Below are 24,321 nucleotides of genomic sequence, written 5' to 3' on the forward strand. Positions count from 1 at the left end.
TATATAGTATATGGAACCAACCCCTTCCGAGGTCCAAAGAACCACCTACTTATCAAGCCGATCAAAGGCGACGTTACGAAACTGCACTTTTGTCTTTAACAGCATTTCCAATTCCGTCCAAAAGCATAAGACGACATTGTGGCTACTGTTCCTCTGCCCTGACCCTAAATACTGCATCATCAAAATGGTCTCCGCGACAATCTCAGAATCCGAAATCGCTCTCCGCGAAAAACAATTCTTCGTGAATGATGGCATCCTCCCGCCCGAATCAATCGGTCTTCTCACGCCAACAACCCTCGACACCCCCGTCTCGGAAATGCAGCGCCGCTACAAAAAAGACGGCTACCTTCTCGTCAAAAACGTCCTCCCGCGCGAAGATGTCCTCCGGGTCCGCCAGAAATACTTCGAAAAGCTCGCACCCACAGGATGCCTTGCACCCAGCACAAAACCAGTCGAGGGAATATTCGACATGACCCAGAACCGCTTCAACTTCCCCGGCGTGGGCGCTGGCCCACCCGATATGACGGGTTCAGACCCCGAAGTCGCAAAGCAGTTTAATGATCTCGCGCTTGAGGCGCATCACGAAGATTGGTATAAGGAGGATCTATGCCATCATCCGGCCCTTCACGAGTTTGTTGCCAAGTTGACGGGGTGGGGAGAGAATACTTTGAGTATTCGTCGCACGTTGCTGAGGAACAATATGCCGCAGAATACGGCGATCGGTGTGCACTATGACCAGATCTTTCTGAGACATGGCGAGGATACATTTGTCACTGCTTGGGTTCCTATTGGGGATATCAGTATTGAGGGTGGTGGGTTGATTTATCTGGAGACAGGGCATGATATCGGTGAGCAGACGGAGAGGGAGTTCATGGAGCGTGCGAAGGCTGCGGGGATGACAGACCAGGAGGTGAAGGATGCGTATAATGCGAATATGATGTCGGGTGGGTTGTTGGACGTTGGACCGCTGCGGTATGCGAAGAAGTATGGGAGGAGGTGGCTTCTCACGCCATATGAGGCCGGGGATGTGGTGTTTCATAATCCTTATGCGGTAAGTGGAATCGTGTCCGATGTGAGTATGAAGTAAAGTGACGGTTATATTGATTTCCCGGCAGATTCATGCTTCGTGTATCAACCATGACCCGAAGAATGTTATCCGTCTAGGAACGGATCTGCGCTATGTAGACTCCAGCCGGCCTTGGGATACTGTGAGTTCACATACCAAAAGATGGTCCAGACCAGTCACTAATTCATCTACAGCGATGGTCAAATATTCTCGAGCCTGGCGATGGACTCTGAGAGACTTTCTGAAAGGAAGTCCCTGACTAAATAACGCTAGGTCCGACCTAATCGTCTTATGGAGATTGTTGCGACCGGAGGTTCGAGGTCTGTTGATGCTGCAGGGTGTGCAGATATTTCTCCTCGATGTCCTTGTTTCCTCTTGCGTGCAGAATGCTGATGTCTGTGTCTGTTCTTTTTCTCCTGTTCTTCTCATGCTTCTCACATATATTTAATCGTAGGATTCCGCATGGGAGAAAGGGTTTTGGTTTCTAGAGTTTCTTCGTCTTCGGGTTTGGCCGACTATAAGAGGTTTGTATTTACCCAGATGGATGTTTCCTTCTCCAGAGAATGCTAGAGTGTTTTTGCCTTTCCCATGTTCCTATGTGCCTGCGCGTAGCTGCTGGCCTGATCTGGCCGCTTTTCTTCAGCCCATTAGCTTTATTTTCTGTTTCCCTGGTCTGTCACTTGATAGTTATTGGAATGCTAGTATCATTATAATTTATCATTCGAGTAGATGAAACCTTACGAATGCGACTGAGTCTACGGAGCCAAATGAAAATGTACGATGGGTTGAGAGGCTATGCATTCCTCTACTAGCATGATGAGACAAAACAGACATGGATATATAGATATAGGTATATCATGTTGTTATCCTTGCATTTCAAAACAGAATAAATCCTAACTGAGCAGCGACAACTAAGTACCACAACATCCATGACACAGCGCGAAGAGGCAATATTGCGAAATCTACCTATGCCGTCTCTGTAGTACTCGTACGGACAGTATTCAACACTGTCTCGGTGTTGGGCTTCTCGAGACTCTTCTTGACCGGGTCCTTCGCCTCCTGGAATCAAATAGTTAGTAAAGAGACGCCCTCATGTTGAATATGAAAACCGAACCACTTACAAATACCTCATTCATCTCCTCCAAAGTCCTATCCTTCGTCTCGGCAAAGAAGAAGTAAATAAAAACACCCTCAAAAATATCCCAAAAGACAAAAAACAAGTAGAAATAGTAACCGATGTCTGCAAATGCTGGGCCAGAGGAATACCCAATAACGACACTACTCGCCGCAGAGGCAAGATTGGCCACTGCTGTTCCTTTCGCGCGAGTTGTGGTTGTAAGAGTCTCAACGATATACATCGTCTGCAAGGGGGTCCAGCCAAAGGAAAAGATCGCACCGAAGATAAAGACGAAGACGATCGTGCCATTTGCCGCGTGGGGATTTCCTTCAATTGCGGCCTTGGATGTCCCGGTAATAACAGCGAAGCAGACAGAGCAGCAAGCAATTGAGACAAGCAAGAGAGGTCTGCGGCCGATTTTATCGCAATACTGGGCACCGATAATAGCTGCTATAAAGCAGATCACAGGGTTCAATCCATTAATCAACAACTGTGTGTCTTCAGATGTTATCCCCGCATTCTCGATCATCACAGGGAGGTAGTACCCTGTGACTGAATTACCGCTCAGCTGCCCGAAACAAGCCATACCAAGCACGCAGATAAGCCGACGACGTGCGGAGTGGGTGCTGATGAGTTCTTTGTAATCCCACCATTTCTTGTCCGAGGCGTCTTGGCGGATGGTTTGTTGCATTTCGACCATTTGCAGGAGCACGACTGGATGTGTCTCTGAGCCCTCGCCGTGATATCGAGTCAGAACTGCCCGAGCTAGCTCGATTTTGCCATTTGCGATCAGCCACCGCGGGGATTCCGGGATAAACCAGATGCCGGTTGCAACAATTACAGAGGAGAGGAGTTGGCACCAGATGGGGATTCGGAATGCGTAGGGGTTGTCCCATTTTGCGCAGCCGTAGATTGTCCAGCTTGCTATAATGGAGCCGAGCCACCTTCACAACGTCAGTTATTCGATGTTGGATAGATCGAGTAGTCACTCACCACATGCAGTTATACAACCCCGTGTGGATTCCGCGAAACTTGGGATGAGACATCTCGCTCACATAGCATGGCGCACTGACGGAACAGAAACACACTCCGAACCCGAGGATAAAGCGACCCCCAATGAACATCTGGATATTGTGTGCGGGTGCCTGGATGCATGTCCCGAGTATAATCAGGAGAGCACCAGCAAGCATACCCATGCGTCGGCCAAAGTAGTCGTTAACTGGGCCTGTAAAAGGAATCGCGGCCACAGAGCCAATGTTGTAGACTGCCATGATGAATCCGACTTGCGATCCTGTGGTTCCTCTGTCATAAAGTCAGACACTGCCATGAATTACGAAGGAAGATATGTACTTGCGTGTGAAATGCATTTTGATAAGAGTCCATTGCGTTAAGCCCACCCATCAGGGAGCCATCAAACCCGTTGAGACACCCACAGAAGTACGAGATAAGCAGACATCCATACAGCCGGAACATGCTCTTGGTCCATGGGCTGCACCGGATCTCGGCCGCCTGCTCAGCGACATGGAGCAGTTCCTCGGTGCCACCGACTTCTTCAAGGTGGACGGCATTGAGAATTGTCTTGGCACCTTGAGAATCTTTACTTTCCTCATGATTAGAGTTGAGTGAAGTCATGTTGTAAGCTATTGAGTAAAAAATCGAAATGATGGAAATTTGACTGAAAAATGGTTGATGATCGACGGGGGCATAGCTCTATATAAGAAGTTTTGGATGCAGGGACGGTGCCATCCAAAGTCCAGGAAGCTGGGGAATTCTTGGCCAATATTTTTTCTTCTCAATTCATGCGGGGTCCCCGTGGGGTGTTGACGATCTGATCGTGACGTCGGGGGTATCGGGACCGAGCTATCTTCACTCTTCTGGTTTAAATCTCGGGCGGAGGCTGGAGGCGGACGAATATTTCCTAATGCAGGGAGACCCCACTGTGACTGAGCCATCCTCAGCTCTACCCTCCTTTAGGTATTTGGTGACTGGCATGGCATAACAGATTGCTACTCACGGTTACTTCTTCAAATACTCTATTTCTCGTGCATGATCAAAATCAGGCCGTCAGTATTCGGATTGCTCCAGTCTGAATCCACAAACCTCTCTAAGTGGTGGAAAATTCTTTAGAAAATTCCATATCACGTATATATATAACATCCCGGCTTAAAAGTTCCTACGGGATCCCTAAATGGTTTCTATAGTAGGCAAAGGCTCGTTTCGGCCTCGTTTCCCTTTAGCTGCCTAGATAAGGAAGGCTTGTAGGTCTTAAGGTCGGGAGGGTTTTTGGCTTCGGGATGCAGCTTAAGGAATCTAAAAGATGGTTACTTTATGGAATTCTATAGGGAACTACACACTAACTTGTTAAAGATTCTTAGGGTACGCTTATAGTCGCTCTCTATACGCGGCAGGACTGTCCGTCTGATTTCGGAGTATTCAAAGTTTGCTTAGTTTTACCACGTTATAGGTGTAAGCTAGCAGTTGGTCTGATTTCGTCATAATTGCGTTCGACTTGAAGCAAGAGCGAAACGGTACAGGGATGGGAGTGAAGTGGAAGGGACGTGGAATAGGGTGAGGGCAACTGGCGGCAACTGCCTGAAAGGCAAGAGCATGGTGTCTGCTCCGCAACGCGAAATCTTTCCCTTGATCAAAATTTACAAAGGCACATTTTGGGGCAGGGCTTCACCCCTCTGGGTGAAGAATATTCAGGTAGGTGAACTGCCGCCTGAAGCCGCCCGAACCCGCCTGAAGGTCCAAATCGTACGATATCTCCTGTACGGATAGTCAGCCTTTGTGACAGATTATGAGAAATAACATCGCATCCCACCATATTTCTCATGCCATTTCCGATTCTGGACGTGGAGATCTCCCCTCCACGCATAAAAAGCGGCATACCAATTGGTTATAGCTGCTAAGCGACGGCCTGGGTACTTCGCCAAAGGGTGAAAGAATAAACGGCAAATGAGGAGTATCATGCTCTGGCACATTCAAAGTTACATAATGGCACTTTTCTCGATTTAGGCATTGATAAGCTTGCCCACAAAAGCGAGACAGAAGCCACCGCCAGAATCAACCAAGACATTGTAGTGTTGGAGTTCGCAGGATTCGTGTGGAAAACGACGGGTTCAATTGAAGGTATAGCACGCCAATAACTTCTAATACTGTGGGGGGACATTTCGTGGCATCATGAGGTGACCCTGAAATATTCTCCGTTTATCATTGCGCAACTTTATTTCATTCTTTATTTACCCCCATAATCCAATCGTCTATGAGAATATGATCGAGTGGGCCCGATCGGCGGGCTGGGATCTTGGATCTCAGATGCGTCTGAAGTCCGAACTGTTCCAATGGCGCAGGAAATACCGTATTAGGAAGGCCTGTTAGCAATGCGAGACAATGATCAGCGACGCCAACACGGCTAATTAGATAGTTGAACCCGTGGATCTCAGTAGCTTAAAGATTCCATGGGTTTAACATATGCTAGGGATGAGACAAGTCAGATCGTGCGAATACAAAAAACCCCTGTATCCAGTCTGAGTTTGTGTTGTTTCTGTCCTATGCGTAATTCAGTGGAACTATCTTGTAGATCGTCCATAGTTCGTACCTTCGAGTGGATAAATATGGGTCTACCACTCGATTCACCCTTGAAACAGCCAATCATCATTCCGGTTGCAGCATTCTCAGATCATGCATGAGAAATCTTAGCACGAATTATGGAAATGATTGGGATTCCCTCGGGTTAGTCGAAAAACACAAAAACACCGGGTCCACAGAAGCAAGGGTGATCTTTTAGAGTGATCTGTCGCCCCTTATGGGCTTCCGCGATTCAACTTTACTGCGAGCCGGCCAGGTAAGCCTCTATCGCAGTTATGACTGTCGCCGCTGTCGAGAAAAATGTTCTCAAGAGAATTCCGACCTGGCGCAAAATCTTCGACCAAGGCAGTGTTTCTCAATACATCATTGATCAACACTACGATGGCGCCGGCACCGAGGAGGATCCATACCAAGTATCCTGGGTGGAGGAAGACCCCTGCGATCCTATGTTGTTTTCTGCAGTGACCAAATGGCTTATCATGGTCCTAGTAGGCATTGAGACACTGGCGGTGGCGTTGGTATCGTCTGCCTACTCGGGTGGCATTGTAGAAATACTCGAGGACTTCCAAGTCAGCGAGGAAATCGCTCTCCTGGGTATTTCGCTCTTCGTTATCGGATTCGCCGTGGGTCCCTTGTTCTGGGCGCCCTTAAGTGAGATTTACGGGCGTCGATATATGATGATCGTGAGTGCTGTGGGATTAACAGCCTTCACTGCTGGAAGCGCTGGGTCACAGAACATCTGGACACTGATCATTCTGCGATTCTTCGCTGCGTGTCTCGGTTCTGCGCCATTCGCCGTGTCGGGTGGTGTTATCGCCGATACATTCCCTGCCATCAGTCGCGGCCTTGCTAGCGGATTGTACTGTGCTGCACCGTTCCTCGGACCGACATTGGGTCCCATCGTCGGTGGCTTCTTGTCGGAAAATGCTGGTTGGCGATGGGTGGAGGGACTCCTTGCTGCCTTTGCTGGACTGTTCGCGATTATCACCATCCTTACCTTGCCGGAGACCTATGCGCCGGTGTTACTGAGCAAGCGTGCCGCACGTCTCTCCTCAATCACCGGGCATGTGTATCGCAGCAAAATCGAGATTGACAAGGGAAAGACGCATCTGGGAGCAGTCCTGAAAACTGCTCTCTCTCGGCCCTGGGTACTCCTATTCCGTGAGCCCATCGTCCTTCTTTTATCAATCTACCTCTCGATCATTTACGGCATGTAAGTATCATAGTCGCTCCATATTCACCCCGTCAGGCTCAACCAGAATCTTACGTTATGATTTTACAGTCTGTATCTATTTTTTGCAGCGATACCCATTGTCTATCAAACAGAGCGTGGTTGGAGTGAAGGGAAGAGCGGCCTCGCCTTCATTGGCATTTTGGTCGGCATCCTATTCTCTGTTGTCGCGACATTCCCAATGTACTTCCGATACAAGAAGAAGGTCCTCTCAACGCCCGGCCGAGTTGCTCCGGAAGCCCGACTCCCCGAGGCCTTTATTGGCGCTATAGCGCTAGTCGTTGGGTTGTTCTGGTTTGCCTGGACCAACTCACCTTCGATCCACTGGATGGCTTCGATCGCAGCCGGAGTTCCCTTTGGCTTTGGCATGGTCATGGTGTTTCTTCCCGTTTTAAACTACTTGATCGATGCCTACACAATCTACGCTGCGTCAGTCTTGGCCGCCAACGCCGCTTTGCGCTCGATCTTTGGTGCCGCTTTTCCCCTGTTCACCACTCCCATGTACAAGAACCTGGGCATCCACTGGGCTTCATCGATTCCTGCTTTCCTGGCGCTTGCTTGTGTGCCCTTGCCGTTCTTGTTCTATAAGTACGGCGCGGCGATTCGAGGCAGGTGTCACTATGCCGCAGAGTCCGATGCCCTCATGGAAAAGTTGTTTGGAAGGCCAGCGCCGCCGAAACTGGAAGAAACGCATGAAGAACGCCTCAATACCAAGGAATAATGTTTTATATATTGCATCCACATAGACTAATAGACTGTCTTGCCTCATTGGGCAGAAATGAACAAAATCTAATAACAATTTTCTGTTTTTTCCTTTCTGTTTAGCTCCATCCTTTCCGACGTTGACATTGTGACCATGCGAATATTTACCTAAGAGACGTCATATGCGATCATAAATGCGTATCTTCCTAATACGCAATTCATTATTAAGTTGCACCCCAAGGCGGGCTCAGAGGTCGATACATTAGCATTTCCTGCACATCAAAATCACATCGAAATATCGATTAAATGACGAGGCAGTATGTGATCGTTTGATACCCATCATTCCAACGGTTCTTCGACGAGTGCGTTTTTTTGGTTGGTAATTAAATAACGTCACAACTGAAAGTCGTTAACAAAATGAGCCTCTACGGCGCCCTCTCACTAGCTGAGTCGTATTTCGGCCTGGCCGTGTGTCTCTCATCATAAGTTGGACGCGCATAGTCTGGACTGGGACATCTGAGTTAATCCTGCAAATGACTCCACATTATGTTTGGTGATCTGACCGCAGGATCGATGTTAAATTATGCTTAGCAGTTAAGTCAACTTGAGCGGAATCCGACTTGGACGAAGTGATGCCATTTGTTTTACTGTCGTTAATATTCCGTCTTAATGGTTCGTATTTCTTCCTCTATTTGTCTTCGTGCTTTTCTGGCTTTCTATTTTCTTTTGAAGTTGAAGTACTGGAGCTAGACTGGCTTCATAATAGCCCCAAAAAAGTTCGAATGTTGTTATTTGCAAAGTGCACTCCAAAAATTGAATGTACATGTCCAGTAAGCTGCTTTCGAGCCCAGGGCACGCTAAGCCATATCACGTAATTCCCGGGAACTACCGAACACGAATGTAAGACAATTTGAAGTGAGTTGAGTCATCTCTCGACAGTTGAACCTCAGAATACTCTGTCAAGTGTATTGGAATTCTTCAAACAGTCTCCCACCGTACTCTCTCCAGGTAGCGGTCAGCTACAAAATGAGCACACAAGACATCGTGACCGTCAGGTCCTTCTTGCCTACTATCCCGCTCCCAGGGAACAAGGACCGACCAGACATTACAACGAGTCGATTGATCATCCGCGCTCTCAAAGCAGGCGACCTAGAAGCATTGCATTCTCTGCGCACTCAAGAACCAGTCATGAAGTGGACCAAGGCTGGCTGCATCGACCAAAATATCGAGCAGAGCAAAGCAAAACTGGATCCTTTCCTGGCCCCCAATGATGCTATCACCGCCAACTGCGCTATCTGCCTAAAAGACACGGGTGAATTCATCGGCATCGGTGGATGTCATCTCTATCCTGGAGACCACGGCTGGCCCGAGGTGGGGTATATGCTCCGAACTGAGGCTTGGGGACAGGGCATCGCCACGGAATTTCTCAGTGCTTGGCTTAAGTTCTGGGCGGGACTCCCTCGAACGGAGAGGGAGATTGAAGTCCAAAAGGATATGGTGGATAGCGAAGGTGCAGTCGAGGAGCAGCTCATTGCCATCACGGAAAAGAGCAATGCCCCGAGCCAGAGAGTCCTTATCAAGGCTGGATTCCAGCGCTTTCGGGATTTCACTGAAGTGGATGATTCCAAAACTAAGAGTCTTGTTGCTTTTCGCTTCTTCCCATCGAAAGGAATAAGATCTGACGGTGTTTGAGAGGCCGCTCCGGTTCTCCGCGGTCCTTATCAAGGACCCGGCGCTTGGATGCCCAAAGCGGCATCTCCCCGGAGTGGGATGGGATATAAAGTCTTTAGTTGAACGTATCAGCATTTGAAAGCCACTAGATGTATTTAATTTCAACATGGCGACGGAGGATGCAAAGAGCCTTAAGACTCCTAGTCTCCCCAATTGAAAGACATTTGTAGTGATTCACTACAATAAATACAGTTGCATACTCTCTACAGTATATGTACGCAGAGTGCAGTCAAGAAGCTTTTCCACCCCTGTCAAAAATGTGTTGTCTCGACATGTCAGGAGGAGCCCTTGCCACATTTGGCCTAGCCTCGAGTCAGTATTGCGGGCCCACGCGTGACACTTTCGGCCTTGTTTATCAGGTTGGCGGGTGTTTGCCGTTTCCCTGTCTTTGTATTTCAATTCCTTTATACCAGAGACCTTGAAAGTTCCGGTAGACAGTCTAGCCGGTATTACCCTTCATCCAACGCGGTCTCCGTCAAAGGCGGTTGATATGGACAAGCACGGAGCGTTCATTCTAGAAAGACCGTGTGGGAGAACGGAGAGACGGGCAGTCACCGTCTCTAACCAGGGATTATCAAGCCCAAACCCCCGAACCAATACCAAAGCAACTCAACCAGATCCTCCGAGTACCAGGATTTGATCAAAGCCGACTGGTTCCCTGACGTCGCAAGCATTCAACTGCTGAGGGGGACGGACACGTGAGCGGCCCGGTCACCGTCACCCCACGCTTATAGATCTGTACCACCGAGAGCATAAATTGAGGCCATGTCATGAGCTGTTGAGGCAGTTGATCTTGCAAACAGGTAAGACAGGTTTCACTACATACACACCAATATAATGGAGCAATATGACGTGGCAGTTGTTGGACTTGGTGTCCTCGGAAGTGCAGCGGCATACCACGCCGCTCAAAAGGGCAAGAAAGTCGTCGCATTTGAGCAGTTCGAGCTGGGTCACGTTCACGGTGCCTCTCATGACACATCGCGCATTGTCAGAACCACAAACTCATCACCTGAATATGTGGCTCTGGCCCAAGCTGCTTATAAGGACTGGGCTGCCCTCGAAAAGGCCACACATCAAAAGCTGTTGACGATTACGGGTGGAGTTTTTTCCTCCCCAAAGACGCCCCAACTCCCATCGGGGACTTCACGAGAAGTTTGGATGCCCGGAATGTTCCATATGAGGTTCTCAATGCCAAGGAAGTGAACAAGCGATGGCCCCAATTCGACATTCCGGATACCGTCGATACAGTATATACAGCCGATACCGGCATTGCTCATGCTGCAAAGACCGTCTTGGCTATGCAGAGCCTGGCGCGTATCCACGGTGCGGTGCTGAAAGAACATACACGAGTGGACCGCGTGATTCCCAAGGCGTCAGGTTCTGGTGTTGTCATCCAGACGTCAAAGGGACAAGTTCACGCAGCCAAAGTGATTCTTGCAGCCGACGCATGGACAAACAAGCTTCTCGCCCCTCTCGGCGTACATATCCCATTGTCAGTGATGCAAGAACAAGTGACATATTTTAAGCCGACAGAAGAGCAAGCTTGGGAGTCTAGCCGTTTCCCTGTGTGGATCTGGGGCGGCGATCCTTGTTTCTACGGCTTCCCATCTTTCGGCGAGCCAACCATCAAGGCTGCCCGTGATACATCCAATAACTTCATGACACCTGAGCAGCGTACCTATGTACACTCCCCCCAGTTGCTCGAGCAGCTTAATTCATTTATGGGCAAAGTCATGCCAGACAATGGCCGCCAGCCACTTCGAACCGTCACTTGTCAGTACACCATTACGCCAGATAGACAGTTCGTTATCAGCCCCCTGGAAAAGCATCGGGATATAATCGTTGGTCTTGGAGCTGCTCATGCTTTCAAATTCGCACCGGCCTTCGGTCGTGTTCTGGCGGAGTTGGCTATTGATGGGAAGAGCACAGAGGATCTTTCCAAGTTTGGCATTCCGCAGACAGCGACTTATACCAGCAAGCTTTGACATGGTCATTATTGATCCAAGGCGGGCTTATCATAAGCCAATATACTCAATTGATATCCTTGGTTTATATTCTGTCGTAAATTCATGTCTGTGATTTATCTAATAGTTCAAAAATGGACATATTCTTCACCATGCAATGTGGTTCCGAATTACATCCGAGCTCAGATCGTACATCACGATGGTCCGAATGGGCTTGCATACTTCCAATAATATCTGCGGCAGCCTCACATGACGTGAATTGGCCTGTGTTCTGGCGAGAATCAGACTGCGGTGATTCAGTCTCTGATTCAGTTGTGGCGGGAGTGAGTGTGGATGCTCGCTCTGCACAGGATCCTTGGCTGTCCAAACTGTCCACATTGCCATTTACATTAGATTCCGGTATTGAAATTTTGGAACCGATAGTCATAAGCTCATGTGGCGAGCTGTTCAAGTCTTTGTGAGGTGAAGTTGCCGAACGGTGGTATGCCACAAGAGGTGGAATCGGCGCTCTTTCTAGGTTGTTTTCCAATATTGAAGAAAGCATTTGATAAGACTGAGGTGGAATAGAGCTTGGTGGTTGCCCTTGCCATTCCAGGTATGCTTTGATTTGTGTTTCGGTCACACCGTGGAGCATGAGCAAAGATCGTAGCAGAACATTCTCTGTTGCTACCTTTTTTCCCGCTGCTTGAACCTCTTGTGTGGCTTTTACGCCAAGATTCTCAAACGAGCGTAATCGCTGCTCAAGGTCGTGAATGTACTCTTTTCGTCGTGTGCGAGAACGGCGCTGGTTATCACGGATTCTCGCGGATGAAGTTGCGGATCCCTTCGAAGTCTCAGATTGCCTTGCCTTCATACTCAGGAAATACAATATGGGTTGGAGCCATATGATACAGGTCTTCTAGTCTGAAAAGATGTCAAGATTGAACGGAACTCACTGAAGATTATCCGTTAGTTCAAGTTCACTATCAGACCCAACCGGATCCTCCAATCACAAGTACAAGACAGACCCATTTACGAGCTTGTCCAATCAGCAGTCAGCAGTGACATACTCAATTTGCATATTTGAATATTTTGTTGTTTTAATGCTGTGCCTTATTTCTTGGTATTACTTTCATTGACACTACCATATGCTGAATCTCCTTACAAAAAGAGTGCCGATAAATAGGCCTGCATCCTTGGCGCGACAATTTCTGTTGCCAAACTATTCCAAAAGGATGTCTTCTGCTCTTCCTCAAGTGGCTGCAAACACCCGCCAACCTGATGCTTCATTTCGATCCTTGTCATTGCCCGTGAATGAGGATGATCCAGATATTCGCCAGAAGTACAGGCCGTTCATCCTTAATGATGATGCAACTCAAGACTGGATCAACGAGTTAGATTTGGCCACCGCACTCGATATGGCCGAGCAGGACCTACGGGATACAAACGAGAGGTTGAAAGTTCTGGTACTTTATGGCAGCCTTCGGAGAAGATCATATTCACGGCTAGTGGCATTGGAGGCTTCTCGTATTCTGTTCCGACTGGGTTGTGATGTCCGTGTCTTTGATCCCCAAGGCCTTCCGATGAAAAACGACGTCGACACAGATCATCCCAAGGTACAGGAGCTCCGAAAGCTCAGCCAATGGAGTGACGGACATGTCTGGGTTTCGCCTGAACAACACGGCAATCTGGTGAGTTGCATCTTCGTCGTGAGAATCGCAACACTTTATAGAACTTCTACTCACTCGTGCTTTTCTCTGCAATTCTAGACTGCTGTTTTTAAGAATCAAATTGATTGGATTCCTCTGAGCACAGGAAGTGTTCGCCCCACCCAAGGCCGAACACTGGCCATTGCTCAAGTGTGCGGTGGATCGCAATCGTTTAATGCCGTCAACTCCCTACGTATCCTTGGTCGGTGGATGCGCATGTTTACTATTCCGAACCAATCTTCAATCCCGAGGGCATATACACAGTTCCCGGATGAGGGTCAATCCGAAGATCAACGACTCATGCCTAGTGGTAACCGAAATCGTCTGGTGGATTGCATGGAAGAATTTGTCAAATATACGATTTTGATGCGCCCTCATATCGGTCTCTTTAGCGATCGCTTTAGCGAACGGGAAGAGAAAAGATTAAAGGAAGCAAAAATGAATGCTGTTTCATAAAGCTGAGTTGAGGACATTAATTTAGACACAAGAAGAAAGTGTCCTGACTCACAGGTGAAGACTACTTGAACTATATCTCCTATCCAACTATCTTGCACAAACGAGCTCAGCGGCTCATTGTACTTCCAAATATAGACCGTATATCCCAGGCCAGATACAGATACATAGTCGATATTTTTAGCAATCTGATCATTTATTCTCATCATTGAGAGGAGAAAACAAAGTGTTGGCCTTACTATTCAAGGTGTTTATTAATTCTGCCTGAGGCCGCCACACAGCTGCCTCGGCAAAAGCCTGATGTCATCTGTTCGAATCGCCAACTTATCCTGCTTCGACCTTCTCAATTGCACCAAATATGCTCTGTGGTCTGATTTGAATAACTCAACTCTTCGGTATATTCATACTCTACTGCGCATATTCCTCTGCTTGAAACGCCCACTGTGCTTGCGACCATGGCCGCAGCCACCTCGCGACCTGCCACCCTTCCTTTGGCTGCCCTCCTTATATACCCTGCAACGCTATTGCTTGGCTCACTGTATTCGACCATCTCACCAACAGCGAATCCTTCTCGAGACACGCAACCTGCAAGCCCTCTGGCCCCTTCCCTCGCCGCAGATCTACACCTCTCCGAAAGCCCCGTCAACTACTTTGCCCGGAAAAATAATGTCTTCAACGTGTACTTTGTGAAGATCGGATGGCTATGGACAACAGCCGCTTTCGTATCGCTCCTACTCTTCCAACCCCTCTACTCTTCATCCCGACCACAGTCCTCGTCACATCAAGAAACACGTCTCCGCCGCACTCTCCAGGCTGTTCTACGCTACGCACTGGCGACCACGGCATGGTACCTCTCAACACAATGGTTCTTTGGGCCAGCGATTATTGATCGCGGATTCGTGGCCACGGGTGGAAAGTGCGAGCGTGCCTTTGAGAAGGTCTCGGAACTGGGCGCTGGCACCACCGACCTAGAAGCGCTGTTTACGGCTGCTACATGCAAGGCAGCTGGTGGAGCCTGGAGGGGTGGACATGATATCAGCGGACATGTGCTCATGTTGGTACTCGCCACGGGATTTCTGGCGTTTGAAGCTGTTGGTGCTAGCGCTCCTGCGTTTCTTTCACGCTTTGGCCCCTCCGGCGACGCGGGGCGTGAGCGCAAGACGAGTGATGCCGATAGCCCCCCTACAGTTGGAACCACTGAATCCGGCGGAGTTGCAAGGTTATGGTCACTCCGTCTTGTTTGGGGTGTTGTTGGCTTGGGATGGTGGATGCTCTTCATGACCGCGATTTGGTTCCATACGTGGTTAGAAAAGGTTTGTATATTCTTGCCGGTCCAAGTTCACATCTCGTTGCTAACATGTCTGACTAGTGGTCCGGTCTTTTGATTGCTTTGAGCGCTGTATACGCCATCTACATTCTGCCTAGACGGTTGGCATCATGGAGGAGTGTGGTTGGAGAGCCAGGGATATAGACACTGTGTATTCGACATGCCCTTTGTTCATCTGTGAATATGCCAAATAATGATAGATTGCATTGTTTTGAGCTTAGAAACCAAGGGCTTTAGTGCTTTTCATCCTAATATTAATAGGATATTTGAATCGGAGATATTTTTCATACTACCTCCTTCATTGATACAATACATCTGATGTGGCATCCATGTGCTGCGACTTTGACAGGTCTGTTCACTTTTCGGGTGTCGGTTGGGCTTCAGGGCCTAGAAATCCACTTTGAAACGCTTAAACCAACAAGCATACCATCAATATCATGATCAAATTTGGTCGAATTGGGTTGACTCACCTCCCGGAATCAACGCGGCTGCATACATCACCCGAGTGATAGGCCTCAGGTCCACTGGAGTCAGATCATCGGAGATGGAGAGCTCCATATATGGGTCCCAAGCAGCAATAATAGCAGACGAGAAAGACTTTAGATTAACGGCGCTCTCTTTTTCGTTGGCTTGTTCGGCCTGGCATTCTATGCCCATACAGGCACCAAATTCACGGAAAGCCAAGCGAAACTTGATATTTCGCTCCAAGTAGCGGTTGATTTCAAATAGGTTGTCTGGAATCATAGGTCAGCATGTTCACAAGATTCCAAGCGACAACAACGAACTGACACATTTGTTCAAAACATCCCCTGGCTAGTTCAGCAGCCCAAGCCTCTCGCTCGGCAAACCAATGTGCAGACCACAAGGTCATTCCCAAATCCAGCGGGTCACTGGAAACATAGTGCTCCCCTTTACGAACCATCACACGTTTGTAGTCGGAAATCTCCTCGGCCAAGACTTCGCCATCACCTGCTTCAACGGCCGAAGCCTGCAGCAGGCGAAAGACAACGTATCCATCAATAGGATCCAAATTTCCCTCTGATGCAACCAATGCCTTTGTCAGACTAATATTCATTTTCCATACCATCCTCGGGCGGGCTGTGGTACGACCGACGAAGAACTTTGGATGAATAGCTTTTGCCAGTTTCACAGCTTGTCTGTTGTACTCCATATTCCTGGAAGCTCTCGCCATCCGGTTCAGCGCAAACATCCATAGAGTGAGGTAATGGTGATATTGCCCATCTGCGTCTGGACCATGATCGTCTGTCTTACCGATTCTCAACCCACCACCCAGCGGATTCGTGTCAGTTGCTCCTGGCAGCCGGGAGTTCCCGTCACGGGTTCTACCTAGGACATTATGCACAGTATTAATCAGGCGGTCTGCGAGCACGAGATACCGGTCATCCCATTCGTCTCGCTTTTTGGATATGTTGTATTGGCTGTGCATTGTCAACAAGTTGACTACGCCGAAGGCGTCTGTCCAGAGGTATCGACCTCCGTGGCCGCCTGATCTTGGCGGTGGGTTCCAGTCTGCTGGGTCTTCTATGCTGGTAAAACTGCCATAAAGTGATTCCATCGCTTTCTCGAAGCGATCTAGGCGTGGGGATGGGCTGCTGATTGGGAGAGCCATCCTTGAAGTATATGTGCTGAAGGTCAATTGAATATGGGCGTGGTTCTTGAAATTGTGGAATGCTTGTCTAGAAGTGAGGTTGAGTAGAATGAGGGGCTTCAATGATTGCATTGAGTTTGTTTCATTTGCAGTGAGAAGCGTTCATTGTCGCGCTTATTGGTGTTGGTACATTATGGTTCGGCTTTGACGGGGGTGAAGTCATCATGATTCCAGTCGCCACAATGTAAGTCATTCGCTAGGAAATGTCCCGGACAACAGATGAACATAAAATTTTGTCGTTTCGCATGACGAGACGGTAGCTGTATCTCTATCAGCAGGAAAGACATTCATCGTGTCCGGTTGATCGGTTTCATCAGTTGACTGCGCTCGTCAACAATCCATGCGATTAGCTTCCCTCTTTCTGAGGTCAAACAAAATGTCAAAGTTTCAAGAACTATTTAATTCAGCAATACATCCCCTTCCTGCTATCGAAGACCAAAATTTCGCTTCCCATTTCGACACCTTTGCAGGCAAACAAGTGACGCTCTTGGGCGACGGCAGCCACGGAACATCCGAATTCTACTCAGCACGAGCAGAAATCACCAAGCGACTCATCGAGCGACATGGCTACACTATGGTCGCAGTGGAAGCAGATTGGCCAGATGCAGAGGCGATCGATCGATACGTTCGCTTGCGCCCAGGACCAAAGTCTCAAATCGGAGGCACCGCAAAGGGATATGCACCCTTCAACAGATTCCCAACCTGGATGTGGAGAAACTCCGAAATGCAGCAGTTGGTAGAGTGGATGCGTGATCGAAACCAGCGTCTGCCACCAGAGAGAAGAGCCGGATTCTATGGGTTGGACCTCTACAGCATGGGAGCTTCGATTAATGCAGTGATTGACTACCTGGACCGGGTAGATCCACAAGCAAGCAAGCAAGCTCGTCGGCGATATGGATGCCTAGAACCCTGGGTTGATGATCCCACTGCGTATGGCCTGGCATCCCTGAGAGGCATGGGAGACTGTGAAGAAGGCGTGATGAAAATGTTGGCAGATCTTCTTGAGAGACGGCTCGAATATGCTCAACGTGACTTGCGAAATGGTGACGAGTATCATAGTGGTGAACAAAATGCTCATCTGGTTCGTGACGCTGAGAAGTACTACAAGGCCATGTACTACAACTCCGCGAGCTCGTGGAACTTGCGTGACCTCCATATGTTTGAGACCTTGCAGCGACTATTGCGGCATCACGAGGGACAGAAAGCCATTGTCTGGGCGCATAACTCTCATGTTGGGGATGCCCGCTACACCAGTATGGGCTTCCGCCGCAGGGAACTCAACATTGGACAGCTGTGTCGTGAGCGACTAGGTCGCGAGAACGTGACTATCCTTGGCTGTGGTACTCATACCGGGACAGTCGCAGCTGCTCATGAGTGGGATGATGATATGGAGGTCATGAATGTTCGTCCGTCTCGAGAGGACAGTTGGGAGATTATTGCCCATAATACTGGGGTACCAAGTTTCGTGCTGGATTTACGTCGGGATAACATGGATGTTTCTCTGAGGTCTGCTCTGGCTGCTGAACAGCGGCTTCAGCGTTTTATTGGGGTTATCTATCGCCCTGATACTGAGCGAATCTCCCACTACTCGCAGGCTATTCTGCACAAGCAGTTTGACGGCTACATCTGGTTTGATGAGACTCAAGCCGTCAAACCTCTCGACGTTGTCCAACCTGCCACGCCCCTTGGAAAGGGCGAAACATATCCATTTGGGCTCTAGTGAAGGTGACAAGTTAGTTTCACAATCTTTGTAAAGCTTTGTATGCAACAAAAAGAATGGTCCCATTAAACAGATTAAGTATATTTCTTGCTTGTCAATGAAAGAGTTATTTATTCTAAACGAGTCCCCACAGTGATGGTAGTAGTAGCATCTTCCGCTCCTTGCTTTGTATAAACATGCTTCGTATCTCTTGACCCCGGGATATCTAGTGCTGGCAATTCAGCAATAAATACCCTGGAATCCATTTCATATGCCACATTCCCAGACTTGCTTCCGTGAGTTTGTAAATTTATGAGAAGGCTCACTGCCTGGGTGGTGTGTTCCGTCAACTTCGTCGGTCTGTGTTGTCTCCCCAACTGAAGCTTGTGTGTCTGCTTGGTTCTCTTGAATGGACCGTTCATCGAACAACCCGTTACCCGGTGACTTCTGCTTGTGCTGCTGCCTTTTCTTCCACAGACGCGAGAAGATGACGCCAGTCCCAAATGCTGTCGCGCCTGCAACACCGCCAACAACACCCCCGGCAATTCCACCTGAGTAAATCGTAGCTTTTCAAAATAGATGCATTTTCATAATAGAGTCGCCGGGCCTCATTTCGGGGAGTGAGCATCTCTTCTGCCGACGAGGTAGGGCTGTCTGGGTGGACTGAGGGCAATGCTTCGTGATGGAGCAAGCGTGTGATATCGAGACTTGGCAGTAGGGGACACCAAACCCTGATCACCAATCAAGGTCATTGCACTGCTTGTAGAATGAGGGACAGAACATATCCTCTACCAAATAGAGGGTGATAGGTTGGTACATTATTTATCTGACCTTGTTTGGCCGGCGGGCGTTGAACCTTGTGACTATTGTGGACCCTCCGTAGGTAGAAGTGTAGACACTATGCAAGCTTTCGACAAGGCTTTGGTGAGATATACTCGTAGAATGCTCTAAACGAGATCGATGCTATTAGATACAAATGCAATAGAACAGGGTCTATAAAACGGGGATCCTAGACTATGCCTTTTATGGACTAGCGTGGTATGACGTCGGGACCGAGCAGTTCGGGACCGAGCATCAACGTCTGCTATGTTTCTATTTTGACATTCAATCAGACGCTAACTCGCTACTCGATGCTTAATATGGGATTCCCTACAAGAGAAAATACAGATTGATGTAATAATTGGCTCTTGCCGAGCTGCCCCGATATATTTGCGTCTGAGCATTACCTCCTATCACGCTCAGGTCACACGTGAGGATTAAACATGTCTGGCATCACAAGAGGGCATTCTTGCATGTTATGTCAGAGACGCAAAGTCCGGTGTGATAAGCAGAAGCCCTGCGGAAACTGTGTTAAAGCAAACGCCGAATGCACTGTTGTTCCCTCGCGGCCTCGTGGGAAAAGAAACACCCCAAAGCCCCAGGGAAAAGACTTGGCTGAAAGACTCAAAAAGTATGAAGAGCTTATGACACGACATGGGCTTGATTTTGTGTCGCTTATTGATCAGGGCAATCCTGGTGTACCTGGGCTGCCTCATGACAAGGAAATATCCTCCAATGACGGTCCCTGGAACGAACGTCCATCTAGGACAACCAAAGAAAGGCAAGTATTGGATCTTGAATAACCTTCCAGTTCGAAAATTTTAGTTTTCACCTAACATGCGACTAGGGACTCTAAATGGTTCGCATACTATAATGAGGTATGGAACGGAACAAAGTACGAATGTGACGCATAGCTAACTGTGTTCAGTACCGAGCTGCTGATGAAATGCTACATGGCTCCTCAGACGAGGAATCTGACCGTCCAACTGCCCACCATGCTTTTGATACTATGTTCAATGACACCAGCGGCTTTCCATTTGTCGCGGGTAGCTTACAGGCCGAGCCCACTACACATCCATCCTCAACTCAGGTTATCCAATTATGGCAAATCTATATAAACAACGTGAATCCTCTCCTGAAGATCAGCCATGTTCCCACGCTTCAACCTCAGATAATTGAGGCGTGTACGAACCCTGCCAACATTCCGAAGCCTATCAGCGCTCTCATGTTTGGAATATACCTTACAGCCGTAAATTCTATGGATGATAAAGACGTTCACAATGTTCTTGGAGACGAAAAACCCACTGCTTTCGCTCGATATCGCAAAGCTATGGAGCAAGCTCTGATCGATGTTAGTTTCATGAAATCTTCCGATTTTATGGTACTCCAGGCCTATTTCCTATATCTGGTAAGTTCCACTCCCTTTATTGTTCATCATCTTGTAAGCAACAAGACATGCCTCTTGCCAGGCATCCTGACGTATGCTAACGAGTTTCTGAATAGATCACGATGAGACTTTGGATTGACCCTCGGTCTCTTTTCTGCCTCATTGGCATCGCTGTTCGCATGGCAACCCGCATTGGTCTGCATCGAGACGGTGCCCAGTTCGGCCTTTCTCTTTTCGAAACTGAGCAAAGAAGGCGACTTTGGTGGCAGATAGTTGTTCTTGACAAGCGAATAGCTGAAATTACTGGATCACCAATCAGCGCGTTGTCCTCTATGGGAGCAGACTGCCGGTATCCCCTCAACGTGAATGATACAGATCTTCACCCCCAATCTAAAGAGCCTCCATTACCATCCCCTGGGATGACCGAAATGACGTTTTCTCTCACGCGCATCGAAATAACCGTTGCCTCTGCACCTGATGGCATTCGACCAAATCCTAAAGTTTCCAACAATGCACACCCTAACAATGAATCGTGCACCGCAGACACTAGCAAACCCCAGAAACAAAACACGAATGTCTCCGATAACCTCGACCGCTACTGCAAACACATGGAATCGGCCTATCTAAAGCCCTGCGACGTCAAAATCCCCCTTCAACTCTTCACCCTCCTAATGACACGCGTATCCCTCTACAAGCTCCGAGTCCTCGACTTCGTATGCCAAGGTACTTCCTCCTCAGACCCAGATCACAAACGACAAGACGCCGCCTTTCTAGCTGCAATCCACATGCTTGAATCAGATAATACCATTCATACCACGGCAAGTCTCCGTGGACTAGTATGGTACAGTAACATGCATATACCCTTACCGGGATACATCTTCCTCGCCAACGAAATCCGTCACCGCACCACAGGTGAACTCTGTGAACGTGCGTGGGACGCTATCTGCCAAAGCCCATATCATAAAGGATTGAGTCGAAATCTTCGGAGTCCATTGCATGTTGCCCTTGGGCAGACTATTTTGAAGGCTTGGGATGCTCGTGAGAGGGCGGAATTGAAGGGTGGTAAGGTGCTGCAGCCTCCGGTTCTTGTTGTTTCACTTCGTGAAACTCTTCCTGGTCATCTCACTGGGCAGAGGGCTGGGCGAGATATGGCGGGAGCTACTATGGAGCCTGAGGATGGGTCTTCCTTTTTGCGTGGATCTGCGCCAAGTTCTCTGAATGAGGCCGGGAACGTGATGCCTGGCGAATATATGATGTTGGACTCTATGGCTGGGATAAGTGATTTGCCTGGCTCATCTTCTTTTGACTACAATCAGACCTTCTGGACGAATCTGATGCAGGCTGGTGCTTTTGGTGGTTTCTGGGAGGATTCTAATTATATCATGCAGCAAGAGTAACCCTTGAAGCTCTTTGAGCATGTTCTGAGAGCAAATTTGAAAATACAGCTGGGGTCACAAATGTGTATATGCCACTGATGAAGTTTTGGACAATACACGAAAAAAAGCCTCTAAGCGAGTATATCGTTTCATGCATTGTTCTCGTCCTACTTTGTGCCTCTCCTTTTTCACCCATTTTCGAATGCCTCGGGTTGATCATGTAGATTGTATAAAGGTGGAGGCGTCAAACGGCTTACGGCCTATTCCTGTATCGACAGTCACAAACGGTCAAATTTCTAACTTCATTAATTACATCAATGGTTATGGCGAAGTGGCTGTCCTTCCTGGGCCAGTTTCTGATACTTCACAGCCTTCTTCAGCACCATACCCTCACTCAACTGTGCCGTTTCCTGGCGGAACAGCTCCTGCCATGGAGTACCACTTGGGGCAACAGTATATCCGTCAACACCCAAGTCCTTCCTCCGCTGTGCAATCTCCTCATCACTAATGAGAAGATTAACCTGTCGCTTCCGCAAGTCAATACGAAGCCTGTCCCCATCTTTCAAGATGGCAAGGTTTCCTCCGGCCGCCGCCTCGGGGCTAGCATTCAAGATGGAAGGAGATCCAGAAGTTCCCGACTGCCGACCATCTCCAATACAGAATAATCCATCGATACCATCCTTGAGAAGTCGACCAGGCGGATGCATGTTGACAACCTCTGCCGCTCCGGGATACCCGATCGGACCGACACCACGCATAACAAGGATAGTCTTATCGTCAATTTGCGCGGAGCTTTCCAGGCGATGTTCATAATCCTCAGGACCGTCAAAGACCACAACAGATCCTTCAAACGCATCTGGGTCTTCGGGGTTCGAAAGATAGCGTTTCCGGAAAGAAGGCGAGATCACACATGTCTTCATGATAGCGGAGTCGAACAGATTTCCCTTCAAATGAGCGAAACCGGCATTCTTCATTAACGGGTCGTCGTATGGACGGATGACCTTCCGATCCCACGTGTGCTTGCCGCGGACATTCTCGGCGAGGGTTTGGCCATTGCAAGTTAGGACGTCGCCGTGTATCTTGCCCTGGTCCAACAGCTCAGCCATGATAGCGGGAAGACCGCCGGCACGGTAGTATTCCTCGCCGAGGTATTCTCCAGAAGGCTGCATGTTCAATAAGAGTGGAATGGTTGATCCTAGAGTATCCCAATCATCCATGGAAACTTCCACGCCCGCGTGCTGGGCAATGGCATTGATGTGAATAGGGGCGTTGGTGCTGCCGCCAATAGCGGCGTTTGCCACAATAGCATTCTCGAATGCCTCTCTTGTCATCAGATCGCATGGCTTTCGATCTGCTTCTACCATCTCCACGATCCGCAGACCGGTTTCATAGGCGCACTGAGCTCTGTGGCGGTATGCTGCGGGAATGGCGGCTGATCCAGGAAGTGCCATTCCTAATGACTCTGCGAGGGCATTCATTGTTGAGGCGGTTCCCATGGTGTTGCAATGGCCGACTGATGGTGTTCTGGGTTTCCGATTAGCTTATATTATTGTTAACTAGATGCTTCGTAAGGTCTTACCCTCTAGCAATATAATCCATGAATTCATGCTCGTCAATGTCACCCGTGGCATATAGCTCTCGTCCGTGCCACAGGACACTGCCCGCTCCGGTCAAGGCTCCCTTGGAATAACCGTTGAGCATAGGTCCCACATTCATACAAATAGCCGGAATATTCTGTGAGAAGTTAGCATTGAGGTACCAAATTTCTCTGAAAGCATGATGCTCACCATAGTAGCCGCGGCCATCAAACAAGCCGGTGTAGTCTTGTCACAGCCGGTGAGCAACACAACACCATCAAGGAAATATCCAGTCAAGATTTCCACCAAACCAAGATATGCAAGATTACGATCAAGAGTAGCAGTAGGCCGTCTGGAAGTCTCTTGAATAGGATGGGTAGGGAACTCAAACGGAATACCACCAGCAGTTCGGATACCCTCCCGAACCCGCTTCGAGAGCTCGATGTGGTGGCGATTGCAAGGTGCGATATCTGACCCCGTCTGGGCAATTCCAATCATGGGTTTTCCAGACATAAGCTCTTCTCTGGTAATGCCGTAATTGAAATACCGCTCCATATAGATGGCAGTCATACCAGGGTTGCTGGCACAATCGAACCACGATGAAGACCGGAGTGTCCGCCCCGGTTGCTTGACGGGGACTTGGGCATTGTCGCGGTCATTTGTGACACCCATGCGGGTTTCTAGTTCCTGATTGCGTCGTCGTAGAGCTTGTAGCTCGCTGAGACAGTCTTCTATGTTGATAGACTGGGGCTGAGGGGCGTCATTGCTGCATGAGCAGCCCTCGCAGGACTTTTTGGAGGAGCACACCATAATGTGGGATGTGAGACTATGTTCAAGGGTGACATTTTTAGTGGGGGATTGCAGATTATATATAGATGGCTGTTCATTCGTGTTTTCCCCGGAACTGCGGAGGTCGGATTGACA

At 48.7% G+C, this 24,321-nt stretch overlaps 12 protein-coding genes across 12 annotated transcripts; 8 read left to right on the forward strand and 4 right to left on the reverse strand.

Annotated features, from left to right (window-relative positions):
• Window positions 1-184: 184 nt before the first annotated feature.
• N7446_002593 (phytanoyl-CoA dioxygenase family protein) lies at window positions 185-1,299 on the forward strand (the record flags this gene model as incomplete). Its single annotated transcript, XM_058511342.1, has 3 exons — window positions 185-1,051; window positions 1,116-1,208; window positions 1,261-1,299. 3 exons carry the CDS (start codon window positions 185-187, stop codon window positions 1,297-1,299), a joined length of 999 nt encoding a protein of 332 aa, XP_058376878.1.
• Window positions 1,300-2,032: 733 nt separating this feature from the next.
• Window positions 2,033-3,815, reverse strand: N7446_002594 (sugar porter family MFS transporter; the record flags this gene model as incomplete). Its single annotated transcript, XM_058511343.1, has 4 exons — window positions 2,033-2,125; window positions 2,188-3,127; window positions 3,177-3,485; window positions 3,538-3,815. The coding sequence occupies 4 exons, from the start codon at window positions 3,813-3,815 to the stop codon at window positions 2,033-2,035; spliced, it is 1,620 nt and encodes a 539-aa protein (XP_058376879.1).
• A 2,234-nt stretch (window positions 3,816-6,049) lies between these two features.
• N7446_002595 (MFS transporter) lies at window positions 6,050-7,726 on the forward strand (the record flags this gene model as incomplete). The annotated part of the gene is made up of 2 exons (XM_058511344.1): window positions 6,050-6,987; window positions 7,057-7,726. 2 exons carry the CDS (start codon window positions 6,050-6,052, stop codon window positions 7,724-7,726), a joined length of 1,608 nt encoding a protein of 535 aa, XP_058376880.1.
• Window positions 7,727-8,733: 1,007 nt separating this feature from the next.
• N7446_002596 (GNAT family N-acetyltransferase) lies at window positions 8,734-9,399 on the forward strand (the record flags this gene model as incomplete). Its single annotated transcript, XM_058511345.1, has 1 exon — window positions 8,734-9,399. The coding sequence occupies one exon, from the start codon at window positions 8,734-8,736 to the stop codon at window positions 9,397-9,399; it is 666 nt and encodes a 221-aa protein (XP_058376881.1).
• Window positions 9,400-10,275: 876 nt separating this feature from the next.
• On the forward strand, window positions 10,276-11,423 carry N7446_002597 (putative sarcosine oxidase; the record flags this gene model as incomplete). The annotated part of the gene is made up of 2 exons (XM_058511346.1): window positions 10,276-10,534; window positions 10,558-11,423. The coding sequence occupies 2 exons, from the start codon at window positions 10,276-10,278 to the stop codon at window positions 11,421-11,423; spliced, it is 1,125 nt and encodes a 374-aa protein (XP_058376882.1).
• Window positions 11,424-11,505: 82 nt separating this feature from the next.
• On the reverse strand, window positions 11,506-12,255 carry N7446_002598 (bZIP transcription factor; the record flags this gene model as incomplete). Its single annotated transcript, XM_058511347.1, has 1 exon — window positions 11,506-12,255. The coding sequence occupies one exon, from the start codon at window positions 12,253-12,255 to the stop codon at window positions 11,506-11,508; it is 750 nt and encodes a 249-aa protein (XP_058376883.1).
• A 274-nt stretch (window positions 12,256-12,529) lies between these two features.
• N7446_002599 (uncharacterized protein) lies at window positions 12,530-13,546 on the forward strand (the record flags this gene model as incomplete). Its single annotated transcript, XM_058511348.1, has 2 exons — window positions 12,530-13,072; window positions 13,151-13,546. The coding sequence occupies 2 exons, from the start codon at window positions 12,530-12,532 to the stop codon at window positions 13,544-13,546; spliced, it is 939 nt and encodes a 312-aa protein (XP_058376884.1).
• A 452-nt stretch (window positions 13,547-13,998) lies between these two features.
• N7446_002600 (putative inositol phospholipid biosynthesis protein Scs3) lies at window positions 13,999-15,014 on the forward strand (the record flags this gene model as incomplete). The annotated part of the gene is made up of 2 exons (XM_058511349.1): window positions 13,999-14,856; window positions 14,913-15,014. The coding sequence occupies 2 exons, from the start codon at window positions 13,999-14,001 to the stop codon at window positions 15,012-15,014; spliced, it is 960 nt and encodes a 319-aa protein (XP_058376885.1).
• Window positions 15,015-15,225: 211 nt separating this feature from the next.
• Window positions 15,226-16,611, reverse strand: N7446_002601 (uncharacterized protein; the record flags this gene model as incomplete). The annotated part of the gene is made up of 3 exons (XM_058511350.1): window positions 15,226-15,278; window positions 15,341-15,604; window positions 15,660-16,611. 3 exons carry the CDS (start codon window positions 16,609-16,611, stop codon window positions 15,226-15,228), a joined length of 1,269 nt encoding a protein of 422 aa, XP_058376886.1.
• A 304-nt stretch (window positions 16,612-16,915) lies between these two features.
• Window positions 16,916-18,259, forward strand: N7446_002602 (putative erythromycin esterase; the record flags this gene model as incomplete). Its single annotated transcript, XM_058511351.1, has 1 exon — window positions 16,916-18,259. One exon carries the CDS (start codon window positions 16,916-16,918, stop codon window positions 18,257-18,259), a length of 1,344 nt encoding a protein of 447 aa, XP_058376887.1.
• Window positions 18,260-19,792: 1,533 nt separating this feature from the next.
• N7446_002603 (fungal specific transcription factor domain-containing protein) lies at window positions 19,793-21,779 on the forward strand (the record flags this gene model as incomplete). Its single annotated transcript, XM_058511352.1, has 5 exons — window positions 19,793-19,842; window positions 19,905-19,935; window positions 19,986-20,465; window positions 20,561-21,699; window positions 21,761-21,779. The coding sequence occupies 5 exons, from the start codon at window positions 19,793-19,795 to the stop codon at window positions 21,777-21,779; spliced, it is 1,719 nt and encodes a 572-aa protein (XP_058376888.1).
• A 355-nt stretch (window positions 21,780-22,134) lies between these two features.
• Window positions 22,135-24,207, reverse strand: N7446_002604 (IlvD/Edd family dehydratase; the record flags this gene model as incomplete). The annotated part of the gene is made up of 3 exons (XM_058511353.1): window positions 22,135-23,344; window positions 23,400-23,554; window positions 23,608-24,207. 3 exons carry the CDS (start codon window positions 24,205-24,207, stop codon window positions 22,135-22,137), a joined length of 1,965 nt encoding a protein of 654 aa, XP_058376889.1.
• Window positions 24,208-24,321: the final 114 nt, after the last annotated feature.

The sequence above is a fragment of the Penicillium canescens genome (genome assembly GCF_028828765.1).
Source record: "Penicillium canescens strain IBT 15451 chromosome Unknown utg000002l_segment0_segment0, whole genome shotgun sequence".
In the NCBI taxonomy this organism is placed as follows: domain Eukaryota; kingdom Fungi; phylum Ascomycota; class Eurotiomycetes; order Eurotiales; family Aspergillaceae; genus Penicillium; species Penicillium canescens.